The sequence below is a fragment of the Ahaetulla prasina genome, chromosome 1 (assembly GCF_028640845.1).
Source record: "Ahaetulla prasina isolate Xishuangbanna chromosome 1, ASM2864084v1, whole genome shotgun sequence".
Taxonomy (NCBI): domain Eukaryota; kingdom Metazoa; phylum Chordata; class Lepidosauria; order Squamata; family Colubridae; genus Ahaetulla; species Ahaetulla prasina.
Window position 1 is genome coordinate 71,455,251 of NC_080539.1, and position 19,123 is coordinate 71,474,373.

Consider the following 19,123-nt stretch of genomic DNA (forward strand, 5'->3'; position numbering starts at 1 on the left):
TTAAAATACACTTTCTGGAGTCAGTGGAACCAATCACAGCTCTAAAGGAACATTTTTGGGGTCATCGCTTTTTTTGGTTTAGCAGAAAAGTAAGTCTGTAACAAGTTATTCTCTTTCTTCTGCAGACTTTAATAACGTGGCAGGTTCAGAACAGAACAGAATGACAGGTTCATACAGATAAAATCATGAATACAATTGGCTAGCAACATAGGATTTTTTAAAAAATTAGGTTGGCATTATTACATCAATTAACAGCTAATTTGTCACATTTGTAGCATTTAAAATTCTGGATTGCCTTCAAGAATAACCGTCCATAAGATATGTTGCAATAGCATAGATATGATATAAAAGTAGCCTGGGTAATCATTGTGAAATTATACTGACTGTAGCTAGTATGCTAAATGTGGTTATGCAAATGCCTGTCAATCATCATTCCAACCAAGTTCAGAAATTGTCAGTAAAATAATATGATTAATTTACAAATTAATAGTCTCTAAAATAGCTAAACAAGGAACTTGAAATAGTAGCTTGGGACTACAGCAAAAGATATAAAGGCCAACTTCATTTGTTCCTTCCAGCTATACTGTACTTCACATCCCAATTTTCTTCTTCATATCAATGGAATTTGACATTATCCCAAAGCTGATCGCAAGTTTTATCAGGTTTTTTTTATCTTTTGATTTTGCTCGACTTCCCCCCCCCCCCCAGTTTTGTGTAAGGTTATCCAGCCCTTTTGAGTCCCTTCTAGGATCAATTCCATTCATAAACAGCAAGCGGTCAATGAATATTCAAAATCGGATTAAGTAGCACCAAACATTGAGGAGTGGACTCCAACATAAGTATGCGTGCTTCCTCATAATCTGAGCTGCTAAAAAGCTTGAGTGTTTGGAGGGACATTTTAATATTCTTGGCTTTAGGGAGCCAAAGCTATTGAAAACAAGTTAGTGAATGAACGTGCCTATATGATCATCCTTACATCTATAATTAGTTTGCTAAGTTCATTTATAGATTCATATTGGAAGATATACAGAGGAGCCAAACCTGTGAGGATGCTGGCAACAAGGGCGTGTATGCGTATCCTTGCTTTTTTATTCCTTGTGGGTGAAGACTGAATAGAATATTTTTGTGCATGGCCACCCCAGCATTTTGAAGTGCTTGGAAAATCATTGGGGAAATGTTAAAAAATATCACAACAAATCCACATGTTGTTTAGATCCATCCATCATACGAATATGATCACAGTGTGCTTTGTTAACTCATCTATAAACAGGCAGGACATTTTTCAGTGTATAGATTTTTACACTCTCCCATATTTATTTAAAGCTGAAGAAAAAGGCAGAGCTGTTAATTAGCTTTTGTGACTTCTTGCTGGCTTCAGTTTGTGGATAGGAGATGCAACTTGTTCCATGAATTAGTGTTATTCTCTCAGTGTAGAAGTATCATTATTACAAGGAAGTTATTTTTTTGTCTCCTGTATACTCCACCAGACAAGATCATGTTGGAATGATCTACTTATTAGGCACCTTACCTGCCTACAGGTAACACCTGCCACTTTGAAGATGAGAAGATCTGTGGTTATATTCAGGACACAACAGACAACTTTGATTGGATTCGTCAAAGCAGTCTAACCCATGATCCGAAGCGCACTGCCAACACAGGCCCTACCATGGATTTCAGTGGGACACCTGAAGGTGAGTAAGCCACCAGTTTCCTGATTCAAAGTTTCCTTTTTCTTATTCCTGCCTTCTCTCTGATGTCTGACAAAGGAGAAAGGAATTCCCCATTTCATAAGTACTTACAAAATGGTATTTGTCATCAGTCTCATGCAAATGGCCATCTGCCATCTTTCTACTTATTTTGAACCTACAGCTCCAAATGTCTGTCTAGCACACAACAAACCTCTAGGTCTCTTGAATCCTTGCTGGAAGCTGGAATAACTTTAGCAATTTTTGTTGAGAATGAAACTTTTCAATCCAATTCTTAGTTTTTCCTAAAATCACCCACCAGTTTGACCCTTCCTTCTTCCTACCTGAAATCTTTAATCTTTAATTTGCATGGTTTGCAATTTCGAGAATTTGCTGCTTCTGGATTTTTTCAGATCTTTTCTAAGAACAATTTGTTTACTATATGATATAGTACACTATTTACTATATTACTATAGTTTACTACATTATGCTTCATCTTAAGGTACGATAACAAAATATATAAATATAATAAAATATATAAAACATAGCTTTCTATACACACTCATGTGCACGTACAGACTCTCTTGATCTGTAATAGACATGAGGCAGCCAATTTGCATATTCTTATTCACATTAAATAACCAATTAAAACTCCCACAGCTTTGTTTAGAGAAATCAGGAGAACATTAGGCCTTGTTACTGGCTAATTACTGCTGCCAAATGTCTTTGTTGCATTGATGCATGCATATAGGAAAGAAGCAAGTGGAAAAACAAGTTTAAACATTCTAAAATGTCTGTCTGACTTCTGGAGCACGAGTCCTATAAAGCCTCCAGAACCTTTTCAAGCTTTTCATGCAACTTTTCAGAAAAGGTTATGATATATAAGTGATGATGTAAAGTTGATTTTGGAAACTCAGGCTAGTCAACCTATGTTTCATGGTGATTACAATACATAGAAGCTACTTCTATTCATGTCTTTTACTTTTTATAGGAAAACTTGAAAATTCAAATGCTAGGAATCCCCATCAGAAATGGACAAGATAGTAGAGATTCAAAATGACCAGGGAAAAATTCAGTAGACTTAAAATGGATTGTCTTTGTCTTGTTACAGCTTCCATAAGATCTTGTTGTTATGTTCTGAGTGAACAAGGAATAGATAATGAAGAGAAAGTAGAAAATGCCTATCCAAATTGCATTTCCCAATCAAAGCAAAACACAGCAAAGCATCAATCGAAACACTTTTATGAAGGGAGATTGCAATTTATGAAATCCCCAAAATAGGAAAAATGCACCCTAAAATGTGCGAATTCTGCATGAGGAATATTAAAATTTTGCTGGTAAAAAGTGCATCTATTAAAATATACTCAGGTTTTCATTCTCATTTTTAAAAAGGATGGTATTTTGTTGATGTGGAAATGACAAACAATGATTTAAATCTGGAAAATGAGAGTTTTTAAAAAAAAAAAAACAAATATCGCTATCTTCTGTTCCTAATGGAGACTATGATGTTGAATATATTCCACTTGTTTGAATGTTCCTTAAAAAACAGTTTTGAAGAGGAACAGTAATTCTCTCCCTTGCTTGTGAAACTTCCTAAATGCAACAGGCCAACTCTTGTGTGGCACAGAATACTGGGCTAAATGATTCTCCGGCATGATCAGCATTTTATCATATTCTCCAATATGCATGCATTTTAGGACAAGATTTATGCAAGGGAGACAGTCTTTCTATGGAAGCTTTGCTAGTACAAATTAACATGCAGTACTAGTTGCAAAGCTATGCTCCCAAGAAACATCGGCATCTCCAGAACAGCCTGAAAAGATATTGAGATAACTGAGGTGGGAGAGGATAGTAGGATTAGAACGAAGAGCTGTAGTGTAGAAGAATGGAACTAATATGTGGAGGCCAGTGGTGGGTTTTACCTACCTTTGCTACCAGTTCGCTCGCACGCACACACTCACTATGCTTGCTCACGTGCCACTTCTGTGCATGCGCAGAAGCTTCTGTGCATGCACAGAGCGTATTTGATGACTTCTGGGTGGGTGGGCGAAGCCTCCCGCTGCCGCTACTACCGGTCCTCCTAAACCAGTGCAAACCAGGATCAACCCACCACTGGTGGAGGCCCAATTTCAAATCCATCTTCTGCCATGAAAGCTCACTGGATAATTTGGATCAGTACATTCCACATAAGCTAGCTAGACATCCTGGAGAAAAGGTAGATATAAATAGGTAAATAAGTAAATTAGGTAACCTAAGTCCAAGTTCTGTCACTTTCAGAGAGAAGATGAATCTGAGGCCCAAAATTCTAGTTTAGTGCTGGAGGCTAAGTCAGCTTCTTGCTTTACTTCATACAACTTTTAATACTGTTGACATGAAAAAGGACTGTGGCAATGTGGTTACCTTTCCTACTCTTGGTTGGTCACTCTCTAGGGTACTACATGTTCATTGAAGCCTCTGCACCCCGAGTGAAGGATGACAAAGCTAGATTAATCAGCCCTATGTACAACATGACCGCCAGATTCTGTGTCTCCTTCTATTATCACATGTATGGGAAGCACATTGGTAAGTAACCTTGAAGGACTGCTGCTCATTGGGATGGAGAAAAAACACTCTGAGATTTAGAGGGATTGCCTATTCATTGCAAATTACAGGGAAATAATGCTCTCAAGTGTACGATATGCCAAACTGTTTTACAGGGGTTATTGTCAATTTGGATTGTCGTTTTATTTCTTGGCCCTGGAGTTGTGTTCAGGCAAATAATACTTTGTGTTTTTCTATTTGGAAAGCAACACCAAAGTTGAATCCTGAAGAGAACATCTACATCTCTCTCATGATTCGTGTATGTGTTTCTTTCATCTCTGTTTTTCATCATTTCAAGCTCTAGTGCAGAGCTGAATTGGTGGAATATGTTGAATGGAAAGACAAATTACAGATAGCTGTGTCAGTCTGATACCGTATACGAGCAGCTGTATAAATTGCATCCAGTTTCTAAGCCTTTAGAATAGACTTTATCTATGTGATAGTTGGCCAGATGTTGAATTAAAACTCCAACCATGCCCATTGTGCTGGCTGAGCATTCTGAGGGTTGTGATACATCATATGAGATTCAGAAGGCAGCTTTAGAAGAACATCCTTGCTATTTTTCAGATAAATTTATTTCTGTACAATAAGTGGTAGAAACTTGATTTTGGTGTTTTCAGACTTACAAAGATTGGCAGAGTTTTTACATGTGTATGATTGATAGAGGCGTGGTTAGAGCCAATTTAATTTTCTTTGTCCTCTGCTGCCCAGATCTGTGATATACTTCATCATTTTTGCTTTTCTGATTCCAGCTTCTATAAGAATCCTCCTAAGAATATATTTTCTTATATTAATTGAGATGTTAGATTGGATTGGATTGGATTGGATTGGATTGGATTGGATTGGATTGGATTGGATTGGACAGGACAGGACAGGACAGGACAGGACAATATAGGATAGGATAGGATAGGAGACAATAATTGTTTATTAGGCTATTTGGGGTTTAGTTTGGAGAGAGTGTAAATAGACTCCTTGGGCAAGACAATCCAGATAGCAGTAGGGAATTTCTGATAACCACTGTGCTTTAAAGGGAGTAAACAAGACCCAGAAAATAACAAAAATCATATGCAAATAAGGATTTGTTTTATGAGCCAAAGTCATTTCAAAGGATATCTTTCTCCCTCCCTCTTCACCTCTTGTCTCTGATTGTTAAGATGAAGCTGTACATGGGTAAATGCCACAAAAGTGCCTAATGAGTTTCCATATTCAGTCAAGGAGCAATTGCTAATTTGTCACCTCTTGATTATAATTTCATTAATTTGAATAATAAATGCACTCTTTCAAAAGCCACTAAGTTATTAATCACCTGCTGGACTGAGAAATCAGTAAGTAGTATGTCAACCTACTGATAAACAAGGTTGGTAAACAGAGTTGATGTACATCTTCTGCTATCTAAGCACACGAGATATCACCAAGTAGAAGTTAGTTTTCTGTGCTTTTTTCCCCTTACAGACAAAAAAAGGGGAATCTCTGAATTAAGACTATGATTCTTTGAACTATGAATACCCATGTCTGCCTCATTGAAAGCTAGCCAGGCATGGCAGGCAGAAATCTTGTTCCACATTAGTTCATGAATGCCTTTAGGATGTCTGACACAGGCCTGAGGCAGAATTGTTCTATTTTCCTCCTGTCTGGTAAATTCAGGGCACTTGTTCGTTAATTGTTAAATTTTACCATTAAGTAACCGTCTTGCGTTAATCTCAGAAATAACTTTTATTTCAAGTACTGGAAACAAAAAAACATACCAAGAACAGCTCTTTAAAATTTTCTTTAAGCAAGTTTAGGATGTCTTACATATTATGCACGGTCACTCATGCCCTCGTCACTTCCCGTCTGGATTACTGCAATGCTCTTTACATGGGGCTCCCCTTGAGGAGCACCCGGAGGCTCCAACTGGTACAGAATGCGGCTGCGTGGGGGATTGAGGGAGCCCCCCGTAGTTCCCATGTAACACCTCTCCTGCGCAGGCTGCATTGGTTGCCCGTGGTCTTCCGGGTGCGCTTCAAGGTGTTGGTTATCACCTTTAAAGCGCTCCATGGCATTGGACCGGGATATTTATGGGACCGCCTGCTGCCGACAGTTATCTCCCATTGTCCGGTACATCCAGTGCGCGCTCACAGGGAGGACCTTCTTAGGGTGCTGTCGGCTAGTCAATGTCGGCTGGCGGCCCCCAGGGGAAGAGCGTTCTCTGTGGGGGCCTATGGAATGAGCTGCCGGTGGGACTCCGTCTCCTCCCTGATCTCCGGACCTTTAAACGCGAGCTCAAGACTTTCTTTTTTCACCAAGCGGGGCTGGCCTGATTGATTTTAGTATGGAGGGTTTTAGCGGGTTTTTAATAGGGTTTTAGTTTTTGAAAAAATTTTAGCTAATATTTTACAGCGGTTGAATCAGATTTTTAAACTTGTTATAGTATTTTAATTTGTTTAGGATTTCTATTGTTTTATTGGCTGTACACTGCCCTGAGTCTTCGGAGAAGGGCGGTATAAAAATATGAATAAATTTATTTTTATTTATTTTATTTATTAAATTTTTATACCGCCCTTCTCCCAAAGGACTAAGGGCGGTTTACAGACATAATAAAAAACAACAGCAATATACACATAAAACCATAATTAAAAAACTTATTATACAAATGGCCAAATTAAAACATTTAAAATAAAACCCCAAATTATAGAATGTTAAAACATTAAAACTAATTAAAATCCTATTAAAATCCTATGCCAGTCCTGCGCGAACAAACAAATAGGTCTTGAGCTCTCGGCAGAAAGTCCAAAGGTCCAGCAGTTGCCGAAGTCCAGGGGGAAGTTTGTTCCAAAGGGTGGGAGCCCCCACAGAGAAGGCCCTCCCCCTGGGGGCCGCCAGCCGACATTGCTTGGCGGACAGCACCCTAAGGAGTCCTTCTCTGTGCGAGCGTACAGGTCGGTGGGAGGTATTCGGTAACAGCAGGCGGTCCCGTAAGTACCCTGGCCCTAAGCCATGGAGCACTTTAAAGGTAGTCACCAACACCTTGAAGTGTACCCGAAAGACCACAAGTAGCCAGTGCAGACTGTGCAGGAGAGGTGTTACATGGGAGCAATGTGTGGCTCCCACTATCACCTGCGCAGCCGCATTCTGAACCAACTGAAGCCTCCGGGTACTCTTCAAGGGGAGCCCCATGTAGAGAGCATTACAGTAGTCCAAGCGAGAGGTAACCAGAGCATGAGTGACCGTGCATAAGGCATCCCGGTCAAGGAACAGGCGCAACTGGCGGACCAGGTGAACCTGGTAAAAAGCCCTCCTGGCGACGGTCGTCAAATGATCTTCAAAAGACAACCGTCCATCCAGGAGGACGCCCAAGTTGCGCACCCTTTCCACTGGGGCCAATGATTCACCCCCAACAGTCAGCCGCGGCTGCAGCTGACTGTACCGGGGTGCCGGCATCCACAGCCACTCCGTCTTGGAGGGATTGAGTTTGAGCCTGTTTCTCCCCATCCAGACCCGTACAGCTTCCAAACACCGGGACAGTACTTCGATGGCTTCATTGGGATGGCCTGGGGTGGAAAAGTACAGCTGCGTATCGTCAGCGTACAGTTGGTACCTCACCCCAAAGCCATTGATGATCTCACCCAGCGGCTTCATATAGATGTTGAACAGGAGAGGCAAGAGAATCGACCCCTGCGGCACCCCACATGTAAATAAATAAATAAATAAATAAATAAATAAATAAATAAATAAATAAATAAATAAATAAATAAATAAATAATATTGAAATACAATTTCTTAAAAAATATGACAATGCTGGGTAATCTGGAGGCTATTTGTATTTTTTTTTTAACCCAGACTTTTTGGGATCTTGCAAAGCACTCTGGGCTACTGCCACTGTAATTGGGTGGTGAAATGGCCATTTTTAAGTTTTAAAATCAGAAAATTAGGCTAGGAAGGGAGCACAGGACTTTTGGGAAGTGAACCACTCCCATTTCCATCCTGTTCTACAAACCCTCCCAATTATCCAAAAAACAGCCCCTTAACTTTTTAGTTCCTGTAAGGCCAATTGGGCAGAAGAGTCATGGCTATTAGTCCAAAAATAAAAATTGATGACCTCTGGATTAGGGGAATATCTTAACTATCATCACACCTTCCCTGATTGAAGTATTACTTAGAGGTTCTGGTATTGGTGCAATGAAATGGTTATTATTTTGGACCATTTCAGTGTAATAATATATTTCATTTTGAGTACGATAGCTAAGAAAACCGGAAAAACATTTATGTATCTTTTCACCCATCTAATTCCACCTGTACTATTTTCATCATCTTCCAAACCTCTCTAGAACACGGCTAGTTTTTCCACTGAAGCTTTAGACATTCTACATTTCCCACAAGCAATTCCAAGAATGTCTTAAATTTGCACAAGGTGTTGCATTGTTTTGTTATGATGTTTTGAGATGTCCCTCAGGGTCTTAAAGTTAAATCTTTTTTGAGTCAAGATTGATATTCTGGTTACTTGGATATTTCAGTGTAGTTTTCTTGGCAGCCACAAAGAAGCATTTTTGCCATTGCCTTTCTTAGATGTTTGTTTTTCTACTTCCTAATCTAGCCCACAGTCCAGGGTCTTCTGGTGGCCTTCCATCCAAACTGTTTATTTTTGGGGACCAATCAAGATTGGCTAGGTTTTGCAACCTGCTGTGGCACATGCCAAAGGAAGAGGAAATAAATGATTAAAAATCCCAATATTTAAGCCTGCCTGCCTGCCTTCCCTCTGTTATTTCTGACATCACTTTTGTTTCTGTTTCTAATTATTTTTCTTTAACTTTTGAGCACATCTGGACTAAATCTAAGGTACATTTCTTAGTAAGACAGAATGCTTCAATAAACTGAGTGAGTGTGCCCAAACTGGTGATTGTTTGCTGTGATTGCTTCTCAGCTTCCCTCTTGTTCAGCAATTGGCTGAGGTGATAAGTGCAAAAGAGTTTTTATAGCAGTTTCAACGCTCAAGACATGGCTTCAATTATCATGAGATAAACATAACTCATACTAATTCCGAGTATAAAAATCATGCTTCTTATTATCCCGTAACTCTTTGAACATGTAAATTCTCTGTTTTAAGAGGGAAAAAAAAATACCAGTTCTGAAAATGTGCTAGACACCCCAATGCTTACGGGATTTTGTTGAGCTATAAATCCCATAAGCACTGGTGTAATCCAAAACATCTGGAGGTAACAGTTGCTTTCTCCAGCCTAAAAAGACATCTTTCTCATTCATGAAATGTGATTTTGGCTGCAGGTTTGTAACAAAGATACAATGAAAACGGGGCTGGTTTGCTCAACTCTTTTGAATTATTTTGCCAGTGGCTTCACAACCCAGCCTGGCAAATCACAACATCCTTTTCTCAGATTTATCATTGTGCATATCACCACGCCCCATAATTGGGTGGCTGAATCTCATTGCACAATGGAAGGAGAATGCTGTACAGTCTGACATGTATTTATTTTTTTCTATAACCCTTTTCCCCCCCCCCCACTTTCCTGATTTTCACAGCACAACTCAGAAAGCTAGTTTGCTCTCCACAATTTGACTATAAAATATCCATAGCCATCCAGGCAAATCTTCCCAGAGAGAGTTTCCAGACACTGCTCGTTTATAATGCATATGACGAAAGAGAGATGCAGAATACAAATGGAGCAAATGTAGCCAGAGTATAAAATATTCAGTAACTAATAGAGTAGGGTGGTGTTGAATATCTCTCAGCTGACTAGGCTGTGGGTTCAGGGAGAGCTCTCTGGAGGCCATTCATATTTCTTCTGATTTATTTGGCTGCTGGGCTTTCTGACTCTCCCATGCTTGGGCATACACACAAAAATGCACACCTTCCTTCCTTCCTTCCTTCCTTCCTTCCTTCCTTCCTTCCTTCCTTCCTTCCTTCCTTCCTTTCTTTCCTTCCTTTCTTTCTTTCTTTCTTTCTTTTTCCATATTTTTCTTGTTGTATCTGATTTATAGTTGGCTTCCTCTTGATTTGTACTCCACAGAAGACTTGAAATGTCCCCAAAACCAAAGATAGACCCCTTTTAGCCTCTTAGAACCCATACTGTGTTTTTGTAACTAATACAAGCCAGTTCCCCTTCATGGATTACTGGCTTGTTGTGGCAAAGGGGCTTGCATGGCTCAATGAAACTATGAACTATGTGGTGCAGGGCCACCCAAGATGGACAGCTCATAGCAGAAAGTTCTGACAAAATGTGATCCACTGGAGAAGGAAATGGCAATCCACTCCAGTATCTTTGCCATGAAAACCCCATGGGCAGTACCAAAAGGAAAAAGGATATGATGCCAGAAGATGAGCCACTCAGGTTGGAAGGTATCCAATATGCTACTGGGGAAGAGCAGAGGGCTAGTACTAGTAGCACCAAAAAGAGTGAAGTGACTGGGCCAAAGCCGAAAGGACGCTCAGCTGTGGATGCATCTGGTGGTGAAAGGAAAGTCCGATGCTGTAAAGATTTTTTTTCCATAGGAACCTGGAATGTAAGATCCATGAATCAAGGCAAGCTGGACGTGGTCAAACAAGAGATGACAATATTGAACATCGGCATCTTAGGAATCAGCGAACTAAAATGGACAGGAATGGGTGAATTTAATTCAGATCACCATCAGGTATACTACTGCGGGCAAGAATCCCTCAGAAGAAATGGAGTAGTCTTCATAATCAATAAAAGAGTAGGAAAAGCAATATTGGAATACAATCCCAAAAATGACAGAATGATCTCAGTTCCAATCCAAGGCAAACCATTCAATATCACAGTAATCCAAGTCTATGCCCCAATCATTGGTGCTGAACAGGATGAAATTGACCAGTTCTATGAAGCCCTACAGCACCTTATAGAATTAAAACCCAAAAAATGATGTCCTTATCATCATGGGGGACTGGAATGCTAAAGTAGGAAGCCAAAAGATAAGCAGAATAACAGGCAAGTTTGGCCTTGCAGTACAAAATGAAGCAGGGCACAGGCTGATAGAATTCTGTCAAGATAATATGATGGTCATAGCAAACACACTTTTCCACAACCCAAGAGACGACTCTATACATGGACATCACCAGACGGTCAACACAGAAATCAGATTGACTATGTGCTCTGCAGCCAAAGATGGAGAAGCTCTATATAGTCAGTAAAAACAAGATCAGGAGTTGACTGTGGCTCAGATCATGAGCTTCTTGATGCAAAATTTAGACATAAATTGAAGAAAGTAGGGAAAAGCACTAGGCCGCAGAAGTATGAACTAAATCATATCCCTGATGAATATACAGTAGAGGTGATAAATAGATTTAAGGAATTAGATCTGATAGACAGAGTGCCTGAAGAACTATGGATGGAGGTTTGCAACATTGTACAAGAGGTAGCAACTAAAACCATCCAAAGAAAAAGAAAGGCAAGAAAGCAAAATGGTTGTCTGAGGAAGCTTTGCAAATAGATGAAGAAAGAAGAGAAGCAAAAGGCAAAGGAGAAAGAGAAAGATACACCCAGTTGAATGCAGAATTCCAGAGAATATCTAGAAGAGATAACAATGCATTCTTAAATGAACAGTGAAAAGAAACAGAAGAAAACAATAAAATAGGAAGGACCAGAGATCACTTCAAGAAAATTGGTGATATGAAGGGAATGTTTAATGCAAAGATGGGCATGATAAAGGACCAAAATGGCAGGGACCAGAAGAGATTAAGAAGAGGTGGAAAAATTACACAGAACTATACAAGAATGAGCTTAACATCCCTGATAACCACGATGGAGTGGTCACTGACCTCAAGCCAGACACATCCTAGAAGTGAAGTCAAATGGGCCTTAGGAAATCTGAGCAACAACAAAGCTAGCGGAGGAGACAGTATTCCAGCTGAGCTATTCAAAATCTTAAAAGACAATACAGTAAAAGTGCTACACTCAATTTACCAGCAAATTTGGAAAACTCAAGAGTGGCCACAGGATTGGAAAAGGTCAGTTTACATTTCAATTCCAAAGAAAGACAATGCCAAAGAATGTTCAAACTATCGCACCATTGCACTCATTTCACCTGCTAGTAAGGTTATGCTTAAAATCCTACAAGCTAGGCTCCAGCAATATGTGGATCGAGAACTACCAAAAGTACAGGCAGGATTTTGAACAGGCAGAGGAACTAGAGATCAAATTGCCAACAAAAACATGTACTTCTGCTTCATTGACTATGCTAAAGCCTTTGATTGTGTGGATAACAACAAATTGTGGCAAGTTCTTAAAGAGATGGGAGTACCAGACCATCTTATTTGTCTCTTGAGAAACCTATATGCGGGTCAAGAAACTACATTGAGAACTGGACATGGAACCACTGATTGGTTCAAAATTGGGAAAGGAGTCCGGCAAGGCTGTATACTGTCGCCCTGCCTATTTAACTTCACATCATGAGAAAGGTGGGGCTAGATGAATCAAAAGTTGGAATTAAGATTGCCAGGAGAAATATCAACAATCTCAGATATGCAGATGATACCACTCTAATGGCAGAAAGTAAAGAGGAACTAAAGAGCCTCTTGATGTGGGTGAAGAAGGAGAGTGCAAAAGTTGGCTTGAAACTCAACATTAAGAGTACTAAGATCATGGCATATATCCTTCTCAATTCCGGGCAAATAGATGGGGAAGAAATGGAGGTAGTGATAGATTTTATTTTCCTGGGCTCCAAAATCACCGCTGATGGGGCTACAGCCAAGAAATTAAAAGACGCTTGCTCCTGGGGAGGAAAGCTATGGCAAATCTAGACAGCATTCTAAAAAGCAGAGTTATCATTCTGCCAACAAAAGTGCGGATAGACAAGGCTATGGTTTTCCCAGTTGCAATGTATGGCTGTGAAAGTTGGCCTATAAGGAAGGCTGAGTGCCAAAGAATTGAGGCCTTTGAACTATGGTGCTGGAGAAGACTCCAGCGAGTCCCTTGGACTGCAAGGTGATCAACTGGTCAGTCCTAGAGGAGATCAACCCTGACTGCTCTTTAGAAGGCCAGGTCCTGAAGATGAAACTGAAATACTTTGGCCACCTAATGAGAAGGAAGGACTCACTGGAGAAGAGCCTAATGCTGGGAAAGATTGAGGGCAAAAGAAGAAGAGGATGACAGAGAATGAGATGGCTGGATGGAGTCACTGAAGCAGTAGGCGTGTGCTTAAATGGACTCCAGAGGATGGTAGAGGACAGAAAGGCCTGGAGGAATGTTGTCCATGGGGTCGTGATAGGTCAGACATGACTTCGCAACTAAGAACAAGAAGAAGAAGCCAGTTGTTTATTGAATCCAAAGGAAATTGGTAATAAACCTGAGCAAACCAACCTCTGAAGGGCATTTTGATTGCTGCTATTCCGTATGATTTGATTGCAATAATTCTGTCGGATTACACCTGCCTGCTGAAATATCCCTACTGCTCTCTCATTCAGGCACAATTCAAAGGGTTGGTTTTCTCTTTCTGAGCCTGGCTTAGAATGATGCCAGAACTGGCCTAGTCATTAAGTAGAAAGAAGTGGTGGCTGCTGGGTGAAGCAATCAGTTAATATTGGAAAGCAGGGATGAGCACAGGGCTGCCTAACCTGGCCATCTACAATGGCTTCCTGCCAGTGGTGAAATCCTCCATGGATTGCCACTGGTTCACTGCCTGCGCATGCGCGCTGTGCACCAAATACATGCTGAGCACATGCACGCACAGTGCACATCAAATACACGATTCATGCAGGCATGCACAAAGCGTGCCAAACGTGCACTTCACGTGGAAAAAGAAGCCTTTTCTAAGGTAAATAGAACAGCGAGGGGAGAAACAGCTGTGCTGCGCAATTTAGAGTCGCTAGAAAGCAGGATTTCCTGCTTTCTAGCAAATATAAATCACACGGCACAGCTGATTGTTGGAAATACTAGTAGCTTTTATCACTACCGGTTTTCCCGAACCGGTGCAAACCGGTAGCATTTCACCCCTGCTTTCTGCCCTCAAGAGAATGGACAATAGAGCAATGTTCATTTCCATCGGCTTCCACATGACCACAGGAGAAGAAATTCTCTGTTTTTCTTCATGGCAGACAATGGATAAACTTCAGTTGGTCCTGACACACCCTCAGTACCTATATACATTGCTTGATTCTTCAAGAACCTCATGGTTTCTTAAAATAAATTATTTGTGGTGTTTATTAGGAAAGGATCTTTCTGCCATGGCAACTCAGCACAGAGTTCATAATATTTCAAGCAGGCTAAAATTGATCCATATAGCAATAGCACTTAGACTTATGCATCTTATAGGGCATTTTGCTGTTTACTGTAGCTTTATTGTTTTTGTTCTTTTGGTTATTGATTGCCCTTAATGTTTTCTTTGGGAGAATACTCCCATTGTCTTCAAGCAATTGAGGATGAGATAGAAATGTTTTAATTAATTAAGCAATTAATACATGAGGCACATATAGGAAGCAGCTTGAGAAGGCAAGAGAGCTAACACTGAATAACTGGAGTGAATGAGGAATGCAGTTGGGCATGAAAATTCAGCTTTGTCTGGAGCTCAACTCTGGTGTCAGCTACCTTCTAGCTTCGCATGTGACTGTAGTAGGAATCTATTTAATATTAGCATACTGTATAAAATCTTATTAATGTAGAAAGCAGACATATGATTTTGTAGAAACTGAGAAAAACATTGACTTTATTGGTAGTCTGCTGAAAATGGCCCCATGCAGGATGTGTAAAATGAGTATCTAGTCTCTCTTAATAATTTCAGCATCTCAGAACTTAATGCAAGCACATGCTGATGATCCAGAGGAAAGATAGTATGATTCGAATTCTATACATATTCTAGATAATGGTTAAATTGCATTTGGATGAACAGAATATGCTAAATAAGTCTTGTATGTATTTTTTTTTTCCTGCTCAAATTCTTTAATTCACTTGTTGGATTTGTTTTTGAAAAGTGAGTAATCATAAAGATGCAACAGGACCTAACTGAAGGTTTCAGTAACTTCAGTTAATAAGGAGAAATTTCCTGACAGTTAGAACAATTAATCAGTGGAATGACTTGCCTCCAGAAGTTGTGGGTGTTCCAACATTGGAGGTTTTTAAGAAGAGATTGGACAACCATTTTTCTGAAATGTTGTAGAACTTTCTGTTTGAGCAGGGGGTTGGTCTAGAAGACCTCCAAGATCCCTTCCAACTCTGTTGTTCTGTTATTTTGGTATGTGGTTACATGCCAAACACAGAGATTTATCCGATTGCAAAGAAGACTGCCAATTGTGTGATTCAATTTTTATTGACTTGAGCCTTATAAACAAGTATAGATGGAATGTCTAAGGTCTGTGACTTTCACCTTAATTAGTCTAGTTTATAAAATAATGTTATTAGCCCAAAAGGAACATGACCCTGAGCATAGAACAAACTACCCGAAGAAAGAGAAGATAGGGTGGGGAAGAAGAGTGAATCCAGACAGGTTTCCAGTTTGTTAGTAGCCAAAATCAACCCTAGAAATTTCCGCTCCTCAATAAATATGTGCATGTGACTAATTCTGTGTATAGAAACCTCAGAAATTCATACCCATATGCCTTGAAATCACACTTCTTAAAAGGTCAGAGCTGGAACAAAAAATAAATATTAATTGATGTAAGTGCTACTGCTTCAAATTAATTTCCTGTAAAATTAATAAAACTAATTGACCCCCTGTCTGCAATTACCAACAATGTCCTCTCTTACACACCCACAGAAATGAATAAAGACCCATAAGCACACACTCTGCCTCTCTTCTTCCATCCAAATCAGGAATATGATGAGGAAAGAAGCAAAGGGGGAAATTATAAGGGAAGGAGAGGAGGTGAGGAGAAGAAGAGGATGCAACTGGACAGGGATGGAAAGAGAAGAGTGAAGCAATGCAGGATAGATATTACATATTTAAAATCCAGCAGGCAAACAACTCCAGCTCCAATTTTGAACATTATCCGTGCCTCACAGCAGCAACGTTTGCACATCCCACCCATTCTTTTGTTTTCACAGTGGCATCTGTTCTTTCCAGTAAATTTAAGGAGACTCAGGCACACGTTCATACAATATTCACAGGTAATTATTTGGCAGGGGGAGGAAAGATTCATCTTTCTATTAGACAAAAACAGTGATTATATGAAAACAGGAACAGATCCTGGAGAGAGAAAAAACACATTTTCTTCTATCATCCCCTACTTTTTCATGCAACATTGATCTATTGCATACTTGATTTGTTGAGCTGGTTCAGTGAATATTTCTTATCAGAAGACCATTATATGATGAAATCACAAATAAATTTATTAAACAAATAATAAATAATACAAGTAACATTTCTACAAACAACATATAGCAGCCATTTCTTAAAATTATATGCCTATAAAGCTACTTTTTGGCAAATAAATGCTTACATCCAAAGATACTGCTTCCCTGAGGTATCCTATGTTCTTTGAGTTTAAGCCTGCAGGAAGAGTTTAATCTTTTTGGTTTAATTATAATACAGTGCCAGGTCCAAGGGGCATTTATAAATAATACACATTATTGTTATTATTGCAGTTACAGAAAACCTAATTGAGTAAAAACTCAAATATTGGTTACTGAAAGGCTAAAAAGGAAGAGGAGAGAAATCTATGGGAAGTGGTTTCAGGGAATGTCCAGACACTCATTCTGACTCTACCATAAACTGGATAAGAAATGCCTATAACCTAACTAAATATTTGAGTCTCCTTACAACTGAATCTCCCCCTTCTTTCTCTGAGGTACCCGTGTAACATTTGTAATCATAATAAAGCCATAAATACATACCTTGCAGAATTTGCAGTGGATGCTATATTTTCATCCTATCCACCAGATATAATTTCCATTCCCCTTTTGCACACGCGCACATATACAAAACCCCATGAAACACTCAGAAGCACAACCTGGAGTACTCACCCTATAGGAACCCTCACCATAAATTCACTTCTATATTGTTATCCTTATTCTTTGTTACACACCCGCTATTGTGAACCCAAGCATGGATGTTCCCTCTTCTGCAACTTTTTCCTCTCAGCTGTGCTTTTTCCATTTCCCACCTTCTCCTTCACCATTTCTGAGTGACAGTAAGGAGGCGATATGATGAATTGTAGCAACTGAATCAAGTACTGCCAAAAGTTACAAGGGCAGCAGTTTTGAAATGCTTAGCCATTGCAAGGTAATGATCCCTGCCACATCCCAAATCAATGAAGCTGGCAAACTGTTGCAAACAATTCCCAACCTAGGATTTATTCCCCACATGTTTTTTTTCTTTTCATCAATTGTATCAAATAGAGTTGGCCAGGAGACAGAGTCAGCATCTGAAATCCCTAATTATAAGGCAGGAGGAGCATGTTTGCCTAAGTGCGCGTCTCCACTCAGGAGTGCCAAGGAAGAAAAGAACCTTATTTCCAGCAAGGTGCTTTTCCAAAAGGCAACTGGACTTTTTTTTTCCCTTGAAAACTTTTCATTTCTTATCCAAGAAACTTCTTCAATTTTTCATTTTCAAGGGGGAAAAAAATCAAAGAAAAGCCCAAGTTGCCTTTTGGAAAAGCACCTTTGGGACAACTATGACCTGGATGAATGAGAATCTCCATAAACACTTGTTTCCAGCAGTTGCAGTATTAGATCACTTTAAGGAGCAGGTTAGGGTCGTTGTCACAGAGAAAATCTACCTATGTAGGTGTTAAGTGTCAACACCACATAATGGTACATAATCTATCAACCAGTGATCGGTTGTCCCCGGTTCGGACTGGTTCTATAGAACTGAGAGTAAAACTGGCGGGAGACTCCGCCCACTGACCCAAACATCATCAAAACTCTTCTGCACATGCACAGAAGAGTGCACACGTGAGTAGAGTGAGGGCACATGTGCGGGCATGATGCAAACCGGTAGTAAAGGTAAGTAGAATCCACCCCTGGTATCAACATTATTGTACTATAACCAGGGGCGAAATCCAGCAGGTTCTGGACAGGTTCTGGAGAACCGGTAGTGGAAATTTTGAGTAGTTTGGAGAACTGGCAAATACCACCTCTGGCTGGCCCCAGATTGGGATGGGAATGGAGATTTTGCAATAGCCTTCCCCAAGGAGTGGGGAGGGAATGGGGATTTTGCAGTATCCTTCCCCTGCCACACCCACTAAGCCACACCATGCCCACCAAGCCACACCACGCCCACCAAGCCACGCCCACAGAACCAGTAGTAAAAAAAATTGAATTTCACCACTGACTATAACCAACAATGCAAGGGCACCAGGTGGTGTCTCCAGCAGCAGACATGGTATTGTCCGTATAGGTGGCGGGATATATTAGGACCAGAAACCATTAACTGCCTTCCCCACTTTCCAAAAGCTCCATCCTTTAGGTCTCCTTCAATGCCTTTATTTAAGCATACCTTCCATTATGATTTGGGCACTTGGTTATTGTTATTGTTTCTAGTCCTTGGCATTTGTTTTTAGTACATTTCTCATCATCAGGCTCTTGGGAGGCACTGTTGCTCACATATCACCATAAGCCCCTGGCATTCTATTTGCTTTATTTCTTAGCACCCAGCGCTGGATTTTCTGTGATGTTGGATTTTATAGCATTCAAGCATATTGGATTTTGTGCTATAAGATTCAGAGGGTTTTTTTTTTTTAATATAAAAGAGATATGAATTTTTAATATTGGAACTGCTTGTTGCTGGACAACATGCAGTAAAATCAGGACTTCAAAAATACAATTTTTCAGAGCTGAAATAAAGGGTTTACATTATGGAAAGTGTTTTCCATCCCTTCAGCTGCCTCCCTCCGTCTGTCCTTTTGGCTCTTCAGGGTACCCATTCTTCCAGACACCACAAATACATCAAAGAAAAATATGTGCGTATCAGCCATAATG

At 40.0% G+C, this 19,123-nt stretch overlaps 1 protein-coding gene across 1 annotated transcript in view; it reads left to right on the plus strand.

The window, feature by feature from the left end:
• Positions 1–19,123, plus strand: part of MDGA1 (MAM domain containing glycosylphosphatidylinositol anchor 1) — a 348,213-nt gene that overhangs the window by 290,922 nt on the left and 38,168 nt on the right. Inside the window, exons 13-14 of the mRNA XM_058178574.1 lie at positions 1,539–1,691; positions 4,116–4,247. Of these exons, the coding sequence (XP_058034557.1) occupies positions 1,539–1,691; positions 4,116–4,247 (285 nt within the window). The remainder of the gene's footprint in view (positions 1–1,538; positions 1,692–4,115; positions 4,248–19,123) is intronic.